The sequence below is a fragment of the Taudactylus pleione genome, unplaced genomic scaffold (assembly GCF_031769625.1).
Source record: "Taudactylus pleione unplaced genomic scaffold, aTauple2 ptg000051l, whole genome shotgun sequence".
Taxonomy (NCBI): Eukaryota; Metazoa; Chordata; class Amphibia; order Anura; family Myobatrachidae; genus Taudactylus; species Taudactylus pleione.
In genome coordinates this window covers 1,258,047-1,278,355 of record NW_028284453.1, presented here as the reverse complement: position 1 = coordinate 1,278,355, position 20,309 = coordinate 1,258,047, and the positions used below count along the sequence as shown (strand labels likewise).

At 45.0% G+C, this 20,309-nt stretch overlaps 1 protein-coding gene across 2 annotated transcripts in view; it reads right to left on the bottom strand.

Moving 5' to 3' along the window:
• LOC148535435 (uncharacterized) overlaps nucleotides 1–20,309 on the bottom strand; it is a 46,542-nt gene that overhangs the window by 14,565 nt on the left and 11,668 nt on the right. Inside the window, exons 2-4 of one of the 2 annotated variants that reach the window (XM_088462559.1) lie at nucleotides 18,161–18,502; nucleotides 13,240–13,374; nucleotides 4,009–5,192 (exon numbers count right to left, since the gene is read on the bottom strand). In XM_088462559.1, coding sequence (XP_088318685.1) covers nucleotides 5,173–5,192; nucleotides 13,240–13,374; nucleotides 18,161–18,502 — 497 coding nt within the window. In that variant the 3' untranslated portion in view covers nucleotides 4,009–5,172. Of the gene's footprint in view, nucleotides 1–4,008; nucleotides 5,193–13,239; nucleotides 13,375–18,160; nucleotides 18,503–20,309 lie in introns of those variants that run through there. The other variant, XM_088462558.1, reaches the window with a different exon arrangement.

Here is a 20,309-nt window from a genome sequence, read left to right as displayed (position 1 = left end):
ACCGCTCACCCTATACCCATTATAGATACACCACTGGTCATTCCTTATATGTAATAAAAAAGGAGGTTCCTTCTCTATCAAATTTTTACAATCTTTAGCAACAGGAACATAGTAAAAGGGATAGAGGACCTCACTCAGAGTCGGTTGTAAGCGGACGCTCGGTCGTATGCCTAACGACCGAGAAACTGAAAAAGGAAGCAATCGCACGGCCGGTCGGTCGCAACCATAATGACGCCCATACATGAACAATACACCTCCTCTAGCTAGCGAGTGATAGCAGCTAGCGATCGAGTCAATCGTTGTCAGTCATTGTCAGTCGCTGTATGTTAATTTTCTTCTGATGGTTGCGGCCGCTTGTGTTGTGTTGATGCCCACAAAAATAAAAAAAAAACGCATAGAATAAGCCATCCCCATGAAATTTATTTATTCTTATTATTCGCTAAAGCAAACGCAGCTGAATCAATTACAAGCCAATTAGCAGTTTTATTAGCTTCAACAATCGATTATTAGCTGCTTGCATTGTGTGGCTCAAAATAGAAACATCAATCCTAACATCAGTTACATTTGATACTATCGATTGAACTCTGGGGCTTGAGAGAGCACATACCCAACCTCAAGCTGTACGATCAGCCAGGCCTCGAACCTGTCGGTCGTAGCAGGAAATTTATGTACGCCCCTAAAATGCCCTGAAAACGGTGAGGAACGCCTGCGTTTTCAGACCAAGACCCCCGTCACCACCCAGAAATAGCCTTTCATGTCAATCAACTCTCGGAAGCCACACGATCTACAGCATTTTGGATCGCAAGGTCTCGTACGCACATGCGCACAACTAACCGTACGCATGCGTGGTTTGGAAACATCGGATGCGTACGACCGAGCGGCCGCTTACGACAGACTCTGAATGAGGTCCAGAATCCTTTAGCTCCTTTACCATACTTGGTACCCAAAATTAAAAATGGTGTGGAATTCAGAACCTCAGCATCACATTGGTGTGGAATTCAGAACCTCAGCATCACATTGGTGTGGAATTCAGAACCTCAGCATCACATTGGTGTGGAATTCAGAACCTCAGCATCACTTTGGTGTGGAATTCAGAACCTCAGCATCACATTGGTGTGGTGTTTTTAAGTTTAAAAATCATGTGTCCCCTCAATGTGTCTCAGCACAAAATTTACCCTTCATAGATACAAAGCTATCAAGCAATGGCTCTAACTTACTTATATCATTAATAAAAGAGGACTATTTTTCTAGCATGTAACAGATATTTATTGTGCAAAGTCTACACACTTCGCTATCAAAATAGTTGCAATTTTTGTTTTAATAACAAATTTATAAACAATTAAACAATATGGTAACAGGCATTGAGATTAGCAAAAAGGGTACATTCTATGTAAAAGAATGACGTTAGGAAGTGGCTTGAAATTATTTCAGAAAACACTTTTGCAAGCAATACTTCATTCAAAGAATTATAAAAAGCAGCATAAGTAGTCAATACTGGCACACGCTGTGGGGGTCATTTACGAAGCGCAAATCGGCTTTGGTTTTGGTATGTGTGTCTCGCTTTGCGCAGGTGCACTTAGAGTCCCACTAAGGAGCATAGGTATACAGAGGAAAAGGAGAGCGCAGAGGTTGAAATGTGATGACGGGTAGACACAAGCGGACTTCAATTTTGTAACAGCACAGATCAAACGGTCTTTGGGTCTCATCTTATACTTGTAATAAGATCGCGTTTTCACCTCAATGCTGCACTTCGGCATTTCTTGGAACTCAAAGCAATGTGTGTTTATAATTGCCAAATGTTCCTGAGTCACCTCACTCCCATGGTTAATTGAAACTAAATCCGAGAAGCATTCTAGAATACAAATACATGTTGCACATGCTCCGTATACGGGTTTGGGTGATACAGAGTAGTAAGCATTCCAAACAGGTCTACTCTAGCGGTGGAGAAGACTGTGCGGTAACTGGGCGTTCTCATGTAGTCCTATGGTGCATACACACGTAATGATTTTGTAGCCAACGATTTTTGTTCAGATTTTTCCTTGAAAAAGTGAACGATTTTTTGAATGATTTTTACAACGATGAACGAATTATGTTCCTTCCCTTAATGAAAATCGTTATGTTGGACATTCTGAAATGGACGATGAACGATAACTACAAACGGGAGCGCGCTTTAACGATTATCGCTTGTTATAACTCAGAAACTGAACGATTTTTTGAACGATTACGATGTCGTTATCGACAAATCGTTCAAAAGATCGTTACGTGTGTATGCACCTTTAGTTGCGGAACTGAAGCTAGAGGTTTCATTCTAGCACCCTGCACCTATCACAGCCTGTGCAGTTCCACTTTCCTGCCTGGGGTGTCGCTCTCTGCACTGGTGCTTCCAGCACACTCAGCTGATGCAACAAATGCCTGAGATACTGACCGCAGTGTGCTAGAAGCACCAGAGCAGAGAGCGACACCCCAGGCAGGAAAGAAGAACTGCACAGGTTGTGACAGATGCAGGGTCCTAGAATGAACACTAAGAGTTGGACATAAATGGAAATCTGCTTTCTTTCCAGACACCTCTTTGGCATCAAATATAAGCTGCTACTCAGGCCCACTGATGAGGACTATGATGGCGACCATTAAATCAAGCGCACGGCATGTGGGAACATCTACAGTTGATCTGCATTCTCTGCATCAGACCCAAGAGTTGTTTCCTAAGTAGTAGAGAAGTCTGGACTGTAACTGACGCTTTTGCACAATGCACCCTCCTAAGACTTTTCTACCTCTTTGCACACATGGCGCACTTTTATTTTGCAGAGACGACTCCTGAGTATGGAGAGTACGTGTGCGCCTTGGTCGAGCCATCCAATCACACCTCAGCATCTCCAACGTGTTTCGCTGCACGCAGGGAGCGCACTTCGGAAATGAGGCCCATGTGTAATACATGCAATAAATGGAATTATTTTAAAAGAGCTGTTACAGCGTTATACATATGAAAAGTTTTGTTTTCAATACTATATTAGAAATTTGACAGTCCTATAATTGGGCAGATGTACTAAGGAGCACAGCATGAACACAATAGATAAAGCAACAATAGCACCCATCACCACAAAGAAACCACAAATGTGTCCCTGAGAAATATAGCATGCATTACTTTAATGGGTGCCCGCCTAAAGCCTCCACTGGCCTTACCCATGCTGACATCCCTACTGTTATACATTTGTAGCCTTGAAACAAAAATGATGCTACATTATGCCACATTTACCTTTACAATGAAAAACTTCATTCATACAGCACTTCACAGGGAACCATAACCCTCCCTTCAAGTGACTAAGGAAAAGATGAGGACCCCTGCCCGCTGGACACCCGCTGTCCACAAAACAGATACCTATGTGGTTTTTTTGCTAATGTTAATTTTAATAGAATTTATCTCAGGAACGGTGGAACTCAAAAGATGGGGATCATATTGTTTTGCTAGACAGGGGTAAAAAGGGTCTTTTAAATAAAAAAAACAAAAACAATCGGGTTGAAAATGCCCATTAACCACTTAACTGTCTATTTGTTTTCTACAAAACCGCTCATAAATGGGCTGTTTTTTGGGGGATTTTTTTTAAGAAAGTTTCAAAAGTATTTTTAATAATATAATTTTTATTAAATATATATCTAGGGGGTGATTTGCACACATCCACCCTGTGTCCATAGGCTACCATTCTAAAATAACTTCCCACCACCCCGTAAAGCAATGGACCCACTGGTGGTCATAAATCGTAACATTACACCACCCCCCCACACTCCCTTAATAGTAAAAAAAAAATCCCTGTAAAAACAGTTTTTTAAGCCCCCCTCCTCCTACTACCCTGTGACCAGTTTAATCTTTTTTTTTTACTTTTTATTATTTTACCCCTTCCCCTCTCCAGCGTCATGTGTTATTATTTTATACCACTCAGACCCCCCATTTCTACTGGATCCCCCCCCCTGGGGGTTAGCCTCCCACCCCCATGGGCTGCCCTCCCCCCTCTCTCCCCAACATGCAGAGCACAGCGGCACACCTTGATTCCTGGGGCATGCGCTTCAGAGTGCCGTTCGCACAGCATTCTGGGGCGTGATTCTGGCAGTGATGTCGGAGGTCACAGACTGCCGCATCACTGCCCGTTGTGCAGAACAGATCTCCTCTACTACAGCGGGGAGGACGTGTGTGATGCGACCTTGCCACCTGAAGCACAGCTGCCTCCAGTCACATCACATAAGATGTCACCAGGTAAGTGGTTAAATAAGCACATATATTTCACAGAGAGAATCATTTCTAAAAACACACATGCTAGATCCTTCGGGGCACACCATTAATATTGCCTTCCAGAAGTTTAAGTGCTGTATTTTCAACTACATTTGGCCCAGTTTAAAAATGTCTCACCTATGTAAGTGCTGACCGGTCCTACATAAACCTCAGACACAGAGGGTCTACGATTAATGAGCTGCCATGCAAACATATGCTAAAGCGTCTGCAGAAAATATATATACTAGTAAAATGGAAGCGGAACATGCTGGGTCACGTCAGCCAGCGTAAGCTCCGCCCTTTCCCGAAATACTTAACGGACCTCCTGTCAGGTAGAATGGCTTTACCATGTCAGTTACCGGGAGCTATTGGGGCCCCAGCTTCCTGCACTATGTATCCCTAATCTTCCTTTGAATTAAAGTATTTGCAATATATATATATATATATATATATATATATATATATATATATATATATATATATATATATATACACGTACACACATACACACTCAAATACTCAAATACATACAAAAGAAATAGCTACAAGTGCTGTAAGGGAGACATTATGGAAGTATTGGACACCATAATAATGAAATTAGCCAGGACCGGATAGGTATTCCATATAAATAAAATAAAAGAGATACAAATGATCTGAAGAATTCCTAGATCATTTACATGTAAAAGCATGTGTTGTTCCACAACATGCAAATGTACAAGCAAACATGCAGAGACAGTTCAGACTGTGCATTTCCCATGGAGGTCTGTGCCTTAGTAAATCTGCCGAACTAGAGCCAGAGGTGAGTAGTAGATTGAATTACTGGAGTTGTAACGTGATCTCCCATTCTTGAATTAGGACTAGTAGAAAGCTGGAAGATCCAATAAGCTTCTCTGTAATAAACCCTCTGGATATCATTTGATCTCCTGACCTCCTGAAATAAAAACAAGAGAGAGAGAGAGAGAGAGAATGCCAAATGACCTTTATCAGCAGCAAAGCGAGAGGGGGCTGTTGTCAAAACATAAAAAAAAAAAAATTTAAATTGTCAAAAATGTATAAACAGTTTTAGTATGATTGTTAGATTGTACAAATTTGTGACAAAAATGGTTTCCTTAACCTATGGCTGCATATCCTGTTTGGCAGCGGGTCCGGGGGTTGCTGAGGGGCTCACCCAACACCAAGTGTCCACATTACTATTTATTTTTTGTAAAACTATACCGAGGCCTTCCCTCTGTCTGGGACGGGGCCCAGAGCAGAGGACTGGACAGAAGTGGGACCAAGAATGGTCTGCATGTTAATATTTTTTGTGCTTTGGTGGCTGGTCCCTCGGAGGAAGCTGGGACTACCTTACCCAGGGAAACGCGTTGAGCTATCATTGCCATCTGAGCTTATCTATATGGACTCCTGACTCTTATCTGTGGACATTACTTGGGACTTTGGCTTCTCCTTATTGCTAAACCAGGTGCTTTCAACAATTTGGGGAACTACAACAACCACCTGATGAACTTTGCTGCTAAAATGCCATGGTGGAGGTCCTAACCCAGTAAGAAATATTGGAGTATCACAGGTGGCTTATACATCCTATATAATTTTTTAATCTGCATATTTTTTTAACATGCATATTATTGTTATTTAAGAATAAAAAATATTTTTATTGATCGATACCACCGTCCTGTATTAGGTTTTTTATATTTATTTTCAGCAAGCACTGGATTACCGGTGTATATATTCTCTAAGACCCCCGCCTGTCATTTTCTCCCATCACCACTTTTCTCCTCCTACTTCCCCACCTCTCGGTGACTATACGATTTAAGTCCAACAACAAGCGTCACATCATAACTCACATGTTCCAGCTTCAAACCACTGTGTGTCTGGACAGAAGTATCATAGCTTTCCTGACATTACTCGCCATGGATTCTGCGACTTAGCCGCTCCAAGCATCCTACCAGAGACTTTTACTTAACATGTCTTATTTGCATCACTAATGCAACAAAAGTACAATGCAGGGGTACCCTGAATACTGACGCTGGCATATCATGTAGTTTTGTGTGCAAACTGGCTAAAAAGGCAAAAGAGAGACTTCCTAGGATCATCTTAGGGAAAGGATGTATAGGGAAAAAACACTGGGACACTTCTTAACCATTCTATGGCTGTGCACCTACAATACAAGGACACAGAGACCTAGATGGGTTCAATTTACTAAAGTGAGAGCTTTTAGAAGTGAGTTTTAGCAGAGATATTGCCCACAGTAACCAATCAGATTCTATCTTTTATCTTCTAGTAGGTGCTAGTTAAATGTTAAGTAGAATCTGATTGGTTGCTATGGGCAACATCTCTTCTAAAACTCACTTCTAAAAACTCTCACTTTAGCAAATTTACCCCCTAGATGGTAGAAACCCTTAGCACAATACAGGGACACAGAGCCCTAGATGGTAGAAACCCTTAGCACAATACAGGGACACAGAGACCTAGATGGTAGAAACCATTAGCACAATACAGGGAAACGGAGACCTAGATGGTAGGAACCCTTAGCACAACACAGGGACACAGAGACCTAGATGGTAGAAACCAGGATTGGACTGGCCCACAGGGGTACAGGGGAATTCCCCGGTGGGCCCCACTGCCTGAGGGCCCACCCACTCCTCTAGGTGTCAGGTTCCAGACCTCAAATCATACATTGTTACTCTATAAGATGGTCAGTTACCTGGTGTAGTACCACTGATCATGGGTCCTTGGTTCCTTTCTATAGATATTACACATAGATTTGCCTATTGGTCAACCAAGCATCTGTGGTGGCTGGCCACACCCTCTGGTGGCTGGCCACACCCCTTAAGCATGGGCCCTTACCATTGCATTCCCCTGGTGGGCCCTTCATGGCCCAGTCCAACACTGGTAGAAACCATTAGCACAATACAGGGACACAGAGGCCTAGATGGTAGGAACCCTTAGCACAATACAGGGACACGGAGACCTAGATGGTAGAAACCCTTAGCACAATACAGGGACACAGAGACCTAGATGGTAGGAACCCTTAGCACAATAGCACAATACAAGGACACAGAGACCTAGATGGTAGGAACCCTTAGCACAATACAGGGACACGGAGACCTAGATGGTAGGAACCCTTAGCACAATACAGAGACACGGAGACCTAGATTGTAGAAACCCTTAGTACAATACAAGGACACAGAGACCTAGATGGCAGAAACCCTTAGCACAATACAGGGACACAGAGACCAGGGGTTCAATTTACTAAAGTGAGAGTTTTTAGAAGTGAGTTTTAGAAGAGATATTGCCCATAGCAACCAATCAGATTCTATATTTTATCTTCTAGAAGGTGCTAGTTAAATGTTAAGTAGAATCTGATTGTTTGATATGGGCAACATCTCTTCTAAAACTCACTACTAAAAACTCTCACGTTAGTAAATTTACCCCCTAGATGGTAGAAACCCATAGCACAATACAGGGACACGGAGGCCTATGTGGTAGAAACCCTTAGCACAATACAGGGATACAGAGACCTAGATGGTAGAAACCCTTAACCCAATACAGGGACACAGAGACCTATGTGGTAGAAACCCTTAATACAATACAGGGACACAGAGACCTATGTGGTAGAAACCCTTAGTACAATAGAGGGACACAGAGACCTATGTGGTAGAAACCCTTAGTACAATAGAGGGACACAGAGACCTATGTGGTAGAAACCCTTAGCACAATACAGGGATACAGAGACCTAGATGGTAGAAACCCTTAACCCAATACAGGGACACAGAGACCTATGTGGTAGAAACCCTTAGTACAATACAGGGACACAGAGACCTATGTGGTAGAAACCCTTAGTACAATACAGGGACACAGAGACCTATGTGGTAGAAACCCTAAGCACTCTTTTAGTTACCTCAATTTAATAGTTAAGTGAAACTTCAATTAGGTGAGCCACTGTAAATAAACACACTATAAAAAAAAACAGTATTGTAATAATAAATCAGAAATTATGCTGAGCATACAGTCAGATAAAAATATCTGTCAGCATCAGATATCTTGGCCATACACTGACAGATATTTCTTCACAACCCACAGATTTTTCTCCATAAGGCTCTGTCATATCGTTGTTCCCTCTCACTGGAGGGACAAAATAATTTGCATAGTAGCCTGGATTGCTCCCTAAGCTGCAGGCTGCGGGCGTTTAGAGGTGGGGAGAGTGCAGTGCTGGGCTGCATCCCCAAATAAGGAGGCATGTTGTCCTCATTTTTTGAGAGTACCAAGGCCAGGGTCTGCATCTTCCGGTGCAGATTTAATGGCCCTGGAACCCTGCACAGACTGGCCAGCCTGAGGGTTACACAGATGACCAATGTTCACACAAGTGATCCGATGCTGCTTCTTTGCACGCAGAAGAGGATTACACAGGCATGTAGGAGGAGTCTATTTACACAAGACGCCTCCTGCTTCATTAGCATATTCTACCACAGTAGCTGCATCTATAGATGCAGGTACTATGCTATTGCATCCATCTCCGAATTAGGCCCTTATTTATGTGAATGGTTATTACAAGGGCCTATTTAACATTAAATATTTGCACCCTATTCTCTGAAAATAACACTCTAGAAATAAAGGGGCGATCTGCCCCGATATCCGCTGATCACCCCGATAACTGTAGTGTGTGTGTGGCTGACCGAGGGTTAAATATCAATGGGTCAGGCATGTCGGATTGTACAGCATGCCCGTCCGATGCGATATCTGCAAGGTAAAATGTCGGCTGCATCGGGCAGTGTTATGCCAAGCCGTGGCTGACAGACATTTCCCCTGCTCCTTTCCATGGAAGGAACGGGGAAATGCCTCCTCCCCAGGTGGCGGAGCGCAGATATCGGGGCCAGTACACTGCGAGACATCTCTGCAGGCTGACAGGCATTTTATCTGGCAATGTATGGTCACTCAAGCCGGCAGAAAATCACGCAGATGTTCTGATGATGCGTCCGTGGACACAGTTCGGAACAGTAATGCATGCAAGAGGTGTGAGAACTCATGTTGTTAAGAAATCAGTTACTAAAGTACATTGGGGTCTAGTTACTAAGCAGTGTTAGGAGACAGTGTGAAAAGTGATAAAGTGCCAGCCAATCAGCTCCCAACTGTCATATTTCAAACACAGCCTGTGAGATGGCAGTTAGGAGCTGATTGGCTGGCACCTTATCCCTCTGGGCCTGATTCAGACCCGCTCGCGAGCGCTCGCAAGCGGGTCGATGTTGGGCCAGTGCGCATGCGCACGACCCGGGCAAGCCGTCGCTATGGGTCTCGCTACAAAGGGGGCGTGCTGTCGATGGTGACAGCACGCCCCCTTTGGTGGGCGTGCCGGGGGTGTGGCTGGCCAGATGGAGGCGTTCCCATGGGAACGCCTACCGTCTGGGACCGGCCCCACTGACATCACAAGTGATGTCAGTGGGAGTACTTTTGGCTCTGATAGAGTCAAAAGCACTCCAGGGCTTGCGGCAGACGAGACCCTACCACAAGGGTCTCGTCGCAAGACCGATGGTCACGATGGTCTTGATCATCGCGACCATCTTTTTGGCCGCTCGCTATAGCTGTGGGTAGTCACCCACAGCTATGCAAGCGGCCAGGAGGCCGCTCTAAAATCAGGAAGGACGGCCCTGATTCAGAGCGAGCGCTCTGTCAGAGTGTCTGGGTCGGAATCAGGGCCTCTGTCTCCTAATAATGTGCATTCTTAACTGATTTCTTAACTAATAATGTGCATAAATTAGTACTTTAACAAATAATATTAGTGTTTTATTAAATATAAAAAAATATATGTGGTTGCTAAAACTGTGAAAAAAATATATTCCGGCCACAACCCTACTCCTATCTATTACAAGCGCTGTTGGTATAAACAGAACAGAATTGTATACTGGAGAACTCCTTTACCTGCCGCGGCTGTACAGGAAGCGGCTCGGCGGAGGAAGGTAAGTAAACACGCCCACACAGCAGAGGAGGTGTTGGTCGCTCGGGCAGTGGCTGCATACACTGCCTGATGCGGCCGACATTTAACTGCAAAATATCACTTCGCCCGGACATGCTGGACGATCCGGCATGCCCAACCGATCGATATTCCATCATCGGTCGCCCACACACAATACAATTATCGGGGCGATCCGCCCGATATCAGATAATTGTATAGTGTATGCACAGCATTAGTTTAGTCCATTTGTCCGGGAAGCAAAATGGTGTAAAAAAATAAAAACCCGAACAGGATCTTATCCATCCTGTTCGGTGTTTTTAATGGCATTATCCTTTATATGTACAGTAGATTTCAACTTAAGTAAATATGAAGCATTATCCTTTTCTATGTAGATATAATTTAGGTGGCAGACTACTGTAGCTGACATTCAGAATCAGGTTTATGCAGCCTCTCACTCTCTCCATAATTTCTAGACCAACATATTTTGGGTGTAGTAGGCCGGCGGTTCAAATCCCGACAGCGGCAGCCCGGCAAGGGTGAAAATCCCGATCGTCCAAAGGTAAGTATCGCTAACCTAATTCTACCCCCTAACCCCCCCTTAGGGGTGCCTAACCCTAACCACCCCCCTCAAGTGCCTAACCCCCCCTCTAAGTGCCTAAACCTAACCCCCCCTTCCCCGCCGCCTAAACCCAAGTCTCCCGGGGGTGTGCCTAACCCTAACCTCTCTCCGGGGGTGCCCAACCATAACCTCCCCCTTCCCCTAGCCTAATGCCTAACCCTCCCAGTGGGGTGCCTAACCCTAAGTCTCCCTGGGAGCCCTAAAACCTAAACCCCCCCCCCTGTGGCTATATCTTCCGGCATATGGATAATGACAGGGGTCGAGCTTTTGACGCCTCTCATTAGTACCACGCCGGGATTAGAGAGCCGGGAAGCTGGCGGTCATATTTAGACCGTCGGCTTCTTGACTACATCCCCATATTTTTTATGTTTGGAGATTTCATATTGTTCATTGTACACATTACTATGGCGTAAAGACTCTAATAGAATAACAAATTACCATGTAAAATGGCAGAAGACTTGGGCCCTGATTCAGAGCCGGACGCTCGCTCTGAATCAGGGCTGTTTTTTTTTTTTTTTTTTAGAACGGCCTCCTGGCCGCTCGCATACCTGTGGGTGACCACCCACAGCTATAGCGAGCGGCCAGGAAGATGGTCGCGATGGTCAAGACCATCGGGCTTGCGACGAGACCCTTGTGGTAGGGTCTCGTTGTCACAAGCCCCAGAGAGATTTCAGCCCAGCCGAATTCTCTCCCACTGACATCACTTGTGATGGCGTTCACATGGGAACGCCACCGTTTGGGCAGCCACTACCCCGGCCCGCCCACCAAAGGGGGCATGCTGTCACTCAACATCGACAGCACGCCCCCTTTGGTACGAGACCCAGAGCGACGGATTGCCCGTCGCTATCCGGGTCTCGCGCATGCGCACGAAGGAGCCGGCTCCGTCGTGCGCATGCGCTCTGGGCCACCATCGACCTGGTTGCGAGCGCTCAGCGCTTGCAAGTCGGGTCTGAATCAGGCCCTTGGTTTGTTATCAAATAAATTCTTAACAAAATATTTGCTGGATATTTTTATCTATGTATATAAAGTGGGAGATACTGTAGGAGTGGGATGGAAAAAAAAACAACATATGTGCAACATGTACTTTATGCTCTGCAAATGGCCGTCTGTTCAGTTCTACATGACCCCCCCTGCCTACATACTAGAATGCTAAATTAACCATAGGAGTGAGCTGACCGGGGAATATTTGTCAGTTATGTGTGTGTTTTTATAATTTTTTGTAGGTCTCATAACGTCTTTGTGCATACCTGCCTGTGGGCCCGATTCATCACAGATCACAACTGCAACAGCGTACGCATATGGGCCGATGGTGCGTACTGCACGTGCGCAGACTAGGATTGCGACAGCATTGCAATTACGCGTGCCAGTCCGTTTGAACACCGTTACATGTGCGTGCATAAATTAGCCACTGCGACGCCATACGCAGCTTGTGTATGAGAGTTGCAATTTCTGAGACAGGTCAGACCTGCTAATGCTGCGTGAGGGTCCGATGTTACCGATGTATACGCAGGATTGCGGGGTCTTACGGATGTGAGAAAGCGGTAGTGGCCGCCTCTATGCTGGCTGAGCAGTTGCATGAATTTTAAACTACTTGTTTATTTGCCTCCTCTGGTATTAGACATCAGGCCTCACTAGTTATAGGCATTTCCTCTGCTATAAGGCACTGGCTTTGGGATCCTCTGCTCTAATTGTTCTATACCCTAAATTCAGATTTCCTCATTGCCCGTCACCTGAGCCTCTCCTACAAAGAACCGACTTCCCGTACAAACTAATTTATCCCATTAATGCCTTTCCTGTGTAACAGGTTTCTCTGCACTTCCTGGAACACGACTTCAGCATCCCCATGTGACAGCCCGCCCACTGCCCCTTGTCTTTTCAGCAGTGATTTCAGACCTCACCGCCTGGCAGTCAGCAGCTTCTTAATCCGTCCTCTTGCAGGAACCACTAGTGAAGATGTGAGAGCACCATTAACCCACACTCCAAATTACCATGCACCAACAACAGAGGCACAGGGGATCCACTTTTCAAACCCCAAGTCTTAGGCTGGGAACACATTAGAACAACGGGCAATCGTGCACTGGGCGGCCATCACAGATTGGCCATACACACCGCACGATTTAATGAACGACGGAACGATACCTCGTTTCATCCTCCATTAATATGCACAGCCTGACACACGATATGGTTTGATGGACTGCGCAGCACAGTCAAACGATCTCGTAGGACATCTGCGGTAGTGTGCGATTGTGCACACACAAACGATATGTGGCGATTTGTCGATCCGATACAGCAAATCGTGCCGATATTGTACTAATGTGCTCCCGGCCTTAGATATATTATTTATTCTCCATACTGAAACATATACCAGATACATGATCCTGACAAGATGAGATTAAAAGATCTCTTGCTCACCTGCTTTCTTTTTATGAGCATATACCCCTCCGCCGATTGCGGCACTCACCACCACTAATACTGCTATGCAGATTCCGGCTATCTCACCATCACTTAGTGGCCCCGGTGGGGGTGGGGGTGGGGGTGGTTCTTTATCTAAAAAAATTATACAAAATCTGAAAACAAATTGCAGTAGCAGAAATATAGCAGTATAGAAGATATTCAGGCAATCAATTTTAAACATAAATGGTCATTCAAACACTAGGGCAGAGGTTCCCAAACGCGGTCCTCAAGGCTACCGAACAGTTCAGGTTTTGGAGATATCCATGGTTGAGCACAGGTGGTTATACCAAATTGACCCTAATTAAGTCACCTGTGCTCAACCATGGATATCTCTAAAACCTGAACTGTTGGGGAGCCTTGAGGACCGCGTTTGGGAATCTCTGCACTAGGTGGTGTATTTACTAAAAGGTCAATTTAAATTGATCGATGAAAATCGATGTTATGTTTCTTGGGGCTAAATCATACATTTACTGACCAATGAATTTTGATTTGTATTTTTAAGTATTAGTAAATGTGTGATTTAGCCCCAGAAACACAACATCGATGTTGATCGATTTCCATCAATTTTAAATCGATCAAAATCAAGACCTTCAGTAAATATACCCCTAAGGATACAGGACATATAAAGATGTGTCCTGATACATCTAGCCTCCTTGTTCGTTAAACAGCCCGTCTAGACGCACCGTGCTGTGACTCAGTAGCACCGAGCGTATTTTTGTGAGACCTTTTACCAAATGCATCTTATTCACACAGCGATGCGAAAAGGACTCACAAGCAGCTTCTGCTAAAGTGATATGCGGCATGCCTGTATTCTATGTGCGACGGTGGGTGCATCTGCATGCAAAACGCAGTTTAACACAGAACATAGACATGCCACATATCAATTTAATCAGCAGAAGCGGCTTGTGCTTCCTATTCACACCGTTGTGCAAATAAGACGCATTTGAAGGTAAAAAGTTGCATGAAAAGACGTTATGCGCTACAGAGTAACAGAGCTCACGCACTGTGTGTAGCACGACTTGTAGCACACGGAGGATAGATGTATGTGGACACATCTGTATGTAACATGTTCAATTTTATCATGGAAATAGTATGATACCAAAAAAAACCCAGCATGGACATTACACATAGGACCTGATTCAGACCTGCTCGCTAGCAAGTGATCGCTCGCTGCTGGCGATGTTTGAAAATGTGCGCATGCGTATAGTTCACAGTGCGCGTGCGCATACTAGTACAAGTGATCGGGATGCGCTCGCTCGCCCTGCAAAGACAGCCCAGTGGAATGAGTGACAGTAGAGGCCATTTGTGGGTGGTAACAGGGGCAGGTACAGTAATAACGGGGGAGTGGAGTTGCGGACGCAGTCGTGCCAGAGTGTTTTCACACCGTTTCTGGGGCGTGCATAATTAACTGGCATCATAATACACGTCACTTGGTTGAATTATACACTGAAGTGCTCGCAGTGCTTGCGGTAGGGTAGTCAACCGCAAGCGATGCGGTCAGATCCGATAGAACCCGATGTACCGATGGCTGTATATACTTCCTGGAGATGACGACCGCTAGTGGGCAGCTAAAGACAGACTGGTGGGTGTCTGAAATTACAAAGTGATTGCTCACCAAGACATAGTTGGCGTGCTTATGCCTTGCCGTGCGACCGCCTGCTTGACATCACTTAGCTGAATTTCCATACGCTGGGAGTAAGCGGCCGTATATAGCGAGCAGGTCTGAATCAGGCAGAGAGGTCATCAGACAGGGAACGCTACGCAAAAATACAGCAAAACCATTTTGAGAAAGGAGCATAACTTGCTAATGGTATCAATTGTGCCCCTGGAAAACTATGTTGTCTTGCAGAGGTAATAAATGTAAAAGCTCACCCTAAACTAGAGTTTGAGGGCGACGTGGTGTAGCCAACGGCCAACGTTATGAACTTAAACTTATGGATGCTAGGAGAGCTTAAAGGGGCCTATATATCTGTGACTGATTTCCCGATCCCACGACACCAAGAAAATAGGAAAATCCAACATCTTGCATTTTCCAGACTTGCCGATCCTGACCAAAAAAAATGACCGGGAATGGCAAAATCGGGGATTTTGAAAATGCAGAATTTCCCAGAGTGTCCGACGGAACACAGATCATTGATGGCCACCGATCTGCTTTTTTCATTGGCCGATCAAATCGGGGATCTGCATTTTTTGATTGGACGATCGAATTGGGGAATTAGGAAGATGCGGTGCAGATGTGTAGCAATAGTCTCTTTCCCAATCAGATTATAGGAGAATTGCAGAGAAATATATGGTACTGGGGACAATGTAAGTTTAATTAAGGAAAGTAATGGCACTACATGTTGCTGTGCTGACACAAGGGTGTTGCAAATCCACAACCTACCATATTATGTTGAATTTTATATTTTCTTTTTCATGTATATACCTATCAGAAAAAGATCCCAACCATCAGACTATAGAGCAAAGTGCCAATATCATTCCATTTTTGTAAATTGTTACACAGTAGTTGGTATTTGTTATTCCGTTATTACAGGCTGTGTAGTTTACTACTTTGCTCTGTTAATTTATATTGTTTGCAACATTTGTATCTATTTATATCTATAGAGTCCAGTAGCGTCCCCTCTTCTCCCCTGCCCAACACGTCTGTCCCATCCTGTGTTTGTGTCTGCTCACCCTCTGTGCTTCTGTCTGTCCCATCCTGTGTTTGCGTCTGCTCACCCTCTGTGCTTCTGTCTGTCCCATCCTGTGTTTGCGTCTGCTCACCCTCTGTGCTTCTGTCTGTCCCATCCTGTGTTTGCGTCTGCTCACCCTCTGTGCTTCTGTCTGTCCCATCCTATGTTTGCGTCTGCTCACTCTCTGTGCTTCTGTCTGTCCCATCCTGTGTTTGCGTCTGCTCACTCTCTGTGCTTCTGTCTGTCCCATCCTGTGTTTGCGTCTGCTCACTCTCTGTGCTTCTGTCTGTCCCATCCTGTGTTTGTGTCTGCTCACCCTCGGCGCTTCTGTCTGTCCCATCCTGTGTTTGCGTTTGCTCACTCTCTGTGCTTCTGTCTGTCCCATCCTGTGTTTGCGTCTGCTCACCCTCTGTGCTTCTGTCTGTCCCATCCTGTGTTTGCGTCTGCTCACTCTCTGTGCTTCTGTCACACTCTGTGCTTCTGTCTGTCCCATCCTGTGTTTGCATCTGCTCACCCTCTGTGCTTCTGTCTGTCACCCTGTGTTAAGCTGGATACACACTTAGCGATATTTTGCACGATTTGCCCACTTCCGAAGGATCGAAACGACAAATCGTGCAGTGTGTACCCACTATGTGTGGCGGAGCGCCTTCCGGTGGGGTCGTCAGCCGCATCATTAGGTCGGCCCTACATGCAGCACAACCTGACGACCCCATGCTGCGGTACGCGGCAGGGGTTGACATATCGACACCGGAACGTCTAATACGTACCGGCCGCCCGTCGGATCACTGGGTATACATCTCGTTTAGTGTGTACCTCTGGCTTTAGGATCTCTGTCAATTTCATATCTGTACCCGTCTCTGCCTCCCTGCCCCTCCTCCTTATTGTGCATGCTGCTGCCCCCTCCCATCACTTTCATTCTTCTCATCTCTGCGTAGGTCTCCCATCATCCCTTCCTTTTTCTCTCATCTGCTCCCACAGCTCACTGTCCACTACACCACCCCTTGTCCACCCCCCTTTCATTTCACCCCTTTCTTACCTCCTCCTCTTGTGATAGGCAACACCAGTGTTGTTGGCGGACAGTTGAATGGCGTGGATAAACAAAATCGAGCTGTGTCCGACACAACATTATTGACGAAGGGTGGCAGGTAAGCACATTTTTTTGATTTTCATCCTTTTTCAAAAAGTTCCCCTTTAGAGAACGAAACGCTTTGACTGGTTATCCCCACATTGCCTCATCTCAAGCAGAGACTACACACTATGGTACCGCCAGACCAAAATACACTAGGATTGATTGTCTCCATTACCAGTGGAGCAGATACCTTCAACTATTTAAGCTGCGGCTCAGTCATTATCACCCCTTGGAGAACGGCATGTATTTGGGGGCAATCAATTCCCCTTATCAGACTTATGCTGTCCATCCACTACTAGATGCGGGGACGACGGCACGATTACGACATCATAATCACGCCGTCGTCCCCCAAGGGGTGAAGTGCATACACTGAACGTTCAGACGTTCAGTGTATGCAGATCAATCATGCCCAACATGGCAACCTGACGGCGGTCGTCAGGTTGACCGTCATGTTCGGGCGATGATAGATGTTAAAAACGACCAGCGGGCACGCGCATCGCTGGTCGTTTTTAACATTTTACTGCCCGATTTGCGGACGATTTCCAAGCGATTGCACGATAATGACATCGGAATGGAAAAACACCTGTAACATTTGGAGCTTGCACTTATCCAATGGTACATAGGAAGTATTACTCCCATAAAATCCTAGTATCCCTATCGTATTACATTATCAGTGTGTATATATATATATATATATATATATATATAATCACTGATACATTGTGACACATTGTGAATTTTTAGCAAGAATGGTAAATAATGTTGAAAGCTTTCACTATTCTTCCATGATTTTTATAACCTTGAAATATGTTCATGAATAAACATTACTACTTTTGACATGCGAGAAGCCTATTGTTTTCCATGACATAAAACAGCTAAATATATTTTATTTAGAATGGTTTGTAAAGATTGATATCTGTATAGTCATTTGGTTCCAATAGACTCCTTGCAAGAGTAACTTTCATTCGCACGTGACATTCCCAATTAATTAACCTATTTATGCAGACAAGCACTGAAGTTTAGAGGAGGATAATTAGCTATCCATTACTACTCTTTTCTTTGGTTATTACATACTTACCAAGTATTGTCAAGTGTGCTGTGAACTGTTTCGGCACAGTATCTGTCTGGATCGAGACTGTGTAAGGGCCCTCAAAGTCTTTCCGGAGATTTACAATCTGAAAAGAGCCATTAGAAAACCCAATGGCTTCCTCAAAGAATCGTTTCCCTTTTATTATTCGGTTACTTTGCAACCTAAAAATTTGATCATCAGCATTAGTACCACTTCCTCTGTACCAGTCCGAGAACAGGATCTCTCCCTGGACACCAGTGACAATAAATGTGACAGAACTATTTAGCCACGGTCGGGCTGGGATCAGCTCAATATCACCAACGGCCAGGTCCATCCATATGGCAAGAATAGCTGCAACAGACAATAAAATGAGAAGCACATCAGATATATAGATATTCCAAATAATTGTACATGCTCTCATTAGCTCTTCCTAAATTTTCACAATCTGTCTATCACTGAGAACTCTGGGCCTGATTCAGACCCGGTCGCGAGCGCTGTGCACTCGCGACCGGGTCGATGGTGGGCCAGTGCGCATGCACACGACGGAGCCGGCTCCGTCGTGCGCATGCGTGAAACCCGGATAGCGACGGGCACTCCATCGCTCCGGGTCTCGCAACAAAGGGGGCATGCTGTCGATGTTGAGTGACAGCACGCCCCCTTTGGTGGGCGGGCCGGGGGAGTGGCTGCCCAAACGGAGGCGTTCACATGTGAACGCATCCGTTTGGGGGCGGCCCCACTAACATCACGAGTGATGTCAGTGGGAGAGATTTCGGCTCTGTTAGAGCCGAAATCTCTCTGGGGTCTCGTCGCAAGCCCGATGGTCGCGATGGTCTTGACCATCGCGACCTTCTTCCTGGCTGCTCGCTATAGCTGTGGGTGGTCACCCACAGCTATGCGAGCGGCCAGGAGGCCGTTCTAACAAAAAACAATACTGGCCCTGATTCAGAGCGAACGCTCTGTCAGAGCGACCGGCTCTGAATCAGTCCCTGTTCATTAAAAGCCTCTCCACCAAATATACATAAATCCTGGCACTAGGGGCGCAATTCAATTGTTTTCTCGCGCCCAATCTCCCGTCTAAAGTGACGGAAGATTGGGGGGCGAGATTCAATTGACTTGAATACCGCGCCCAATGAAGTCGGGTTTAGTAAAATGCTACACTCAACCAAAGTGCTGGGTGTGATTGAGAAAAGTGCAGTTTGGGAACCCAAACAGATCACTTTTCACGCATTTCAGCTCGCACCCCCCGGTGCTGTTCGCGCCAGACAAGAGCAACAATTGAATAGCTCCGTCGGGTACGGGGAGGGGCCAAAACAATTGAATTGCACCCTAGGTCTTAAAAAGATTAAAATTACGAATTTGATGTTCAGACTTAACTTCAGCACATTTCTGAACCCTTTTAGTGTTTGTAGAAACAAGAACACACACACACACACACACACACACACACACACACACACACACACACACACACACACACATATATATATACACACACATATGCAAACACACACACACAATATGGGGTAAATTTACTAAAGTTCGATTTTGATTTTTGAGTGATTTTGCATTTGGGTATTTACTAAAGGCCAAATCGAATGTAAAATCAAACTTAAAACCAAATTTTACTCAAATCGCACTCAAATTGAGCATTGGAAAAACATCAGTACTTTTACATAGACTAATGGTGCATATACATGGTCAGATGAACGATTTTTACCAACGATTTGAACGATTTTACCAATGACTTGAACGATTGAACGATTTCAGACAGTATTAAAATCTGTCTGCAACCACAGACGATGTCAGATATCGGGAACGCGCATCGTTCATCGTTGCAGGCCCACGTCAGATTTTCTTTCAGATATGTACGATTTTTAAAATCGTTATTGTGCAGATCTGAAAGAAAATCTGACCGTGTGTACGCACCATAACACACAAATCCCTTATTTACTATTATTCGATTTGAAATCGAACACAAAATCTTACTTCAAATCCCCAAATGAATAGATCTGCTTCATGCTTTCGATTTGAGCATGAGCAGGTCAGATTGACACAGATACATGCACACATCAGTGAGATGCCTGAATGTATCTTACTGTAAAAAGCTTAGAAAGAGTAAAATTTAGGCAATGAATGGCTCCCTCCATTGAAGTCAACG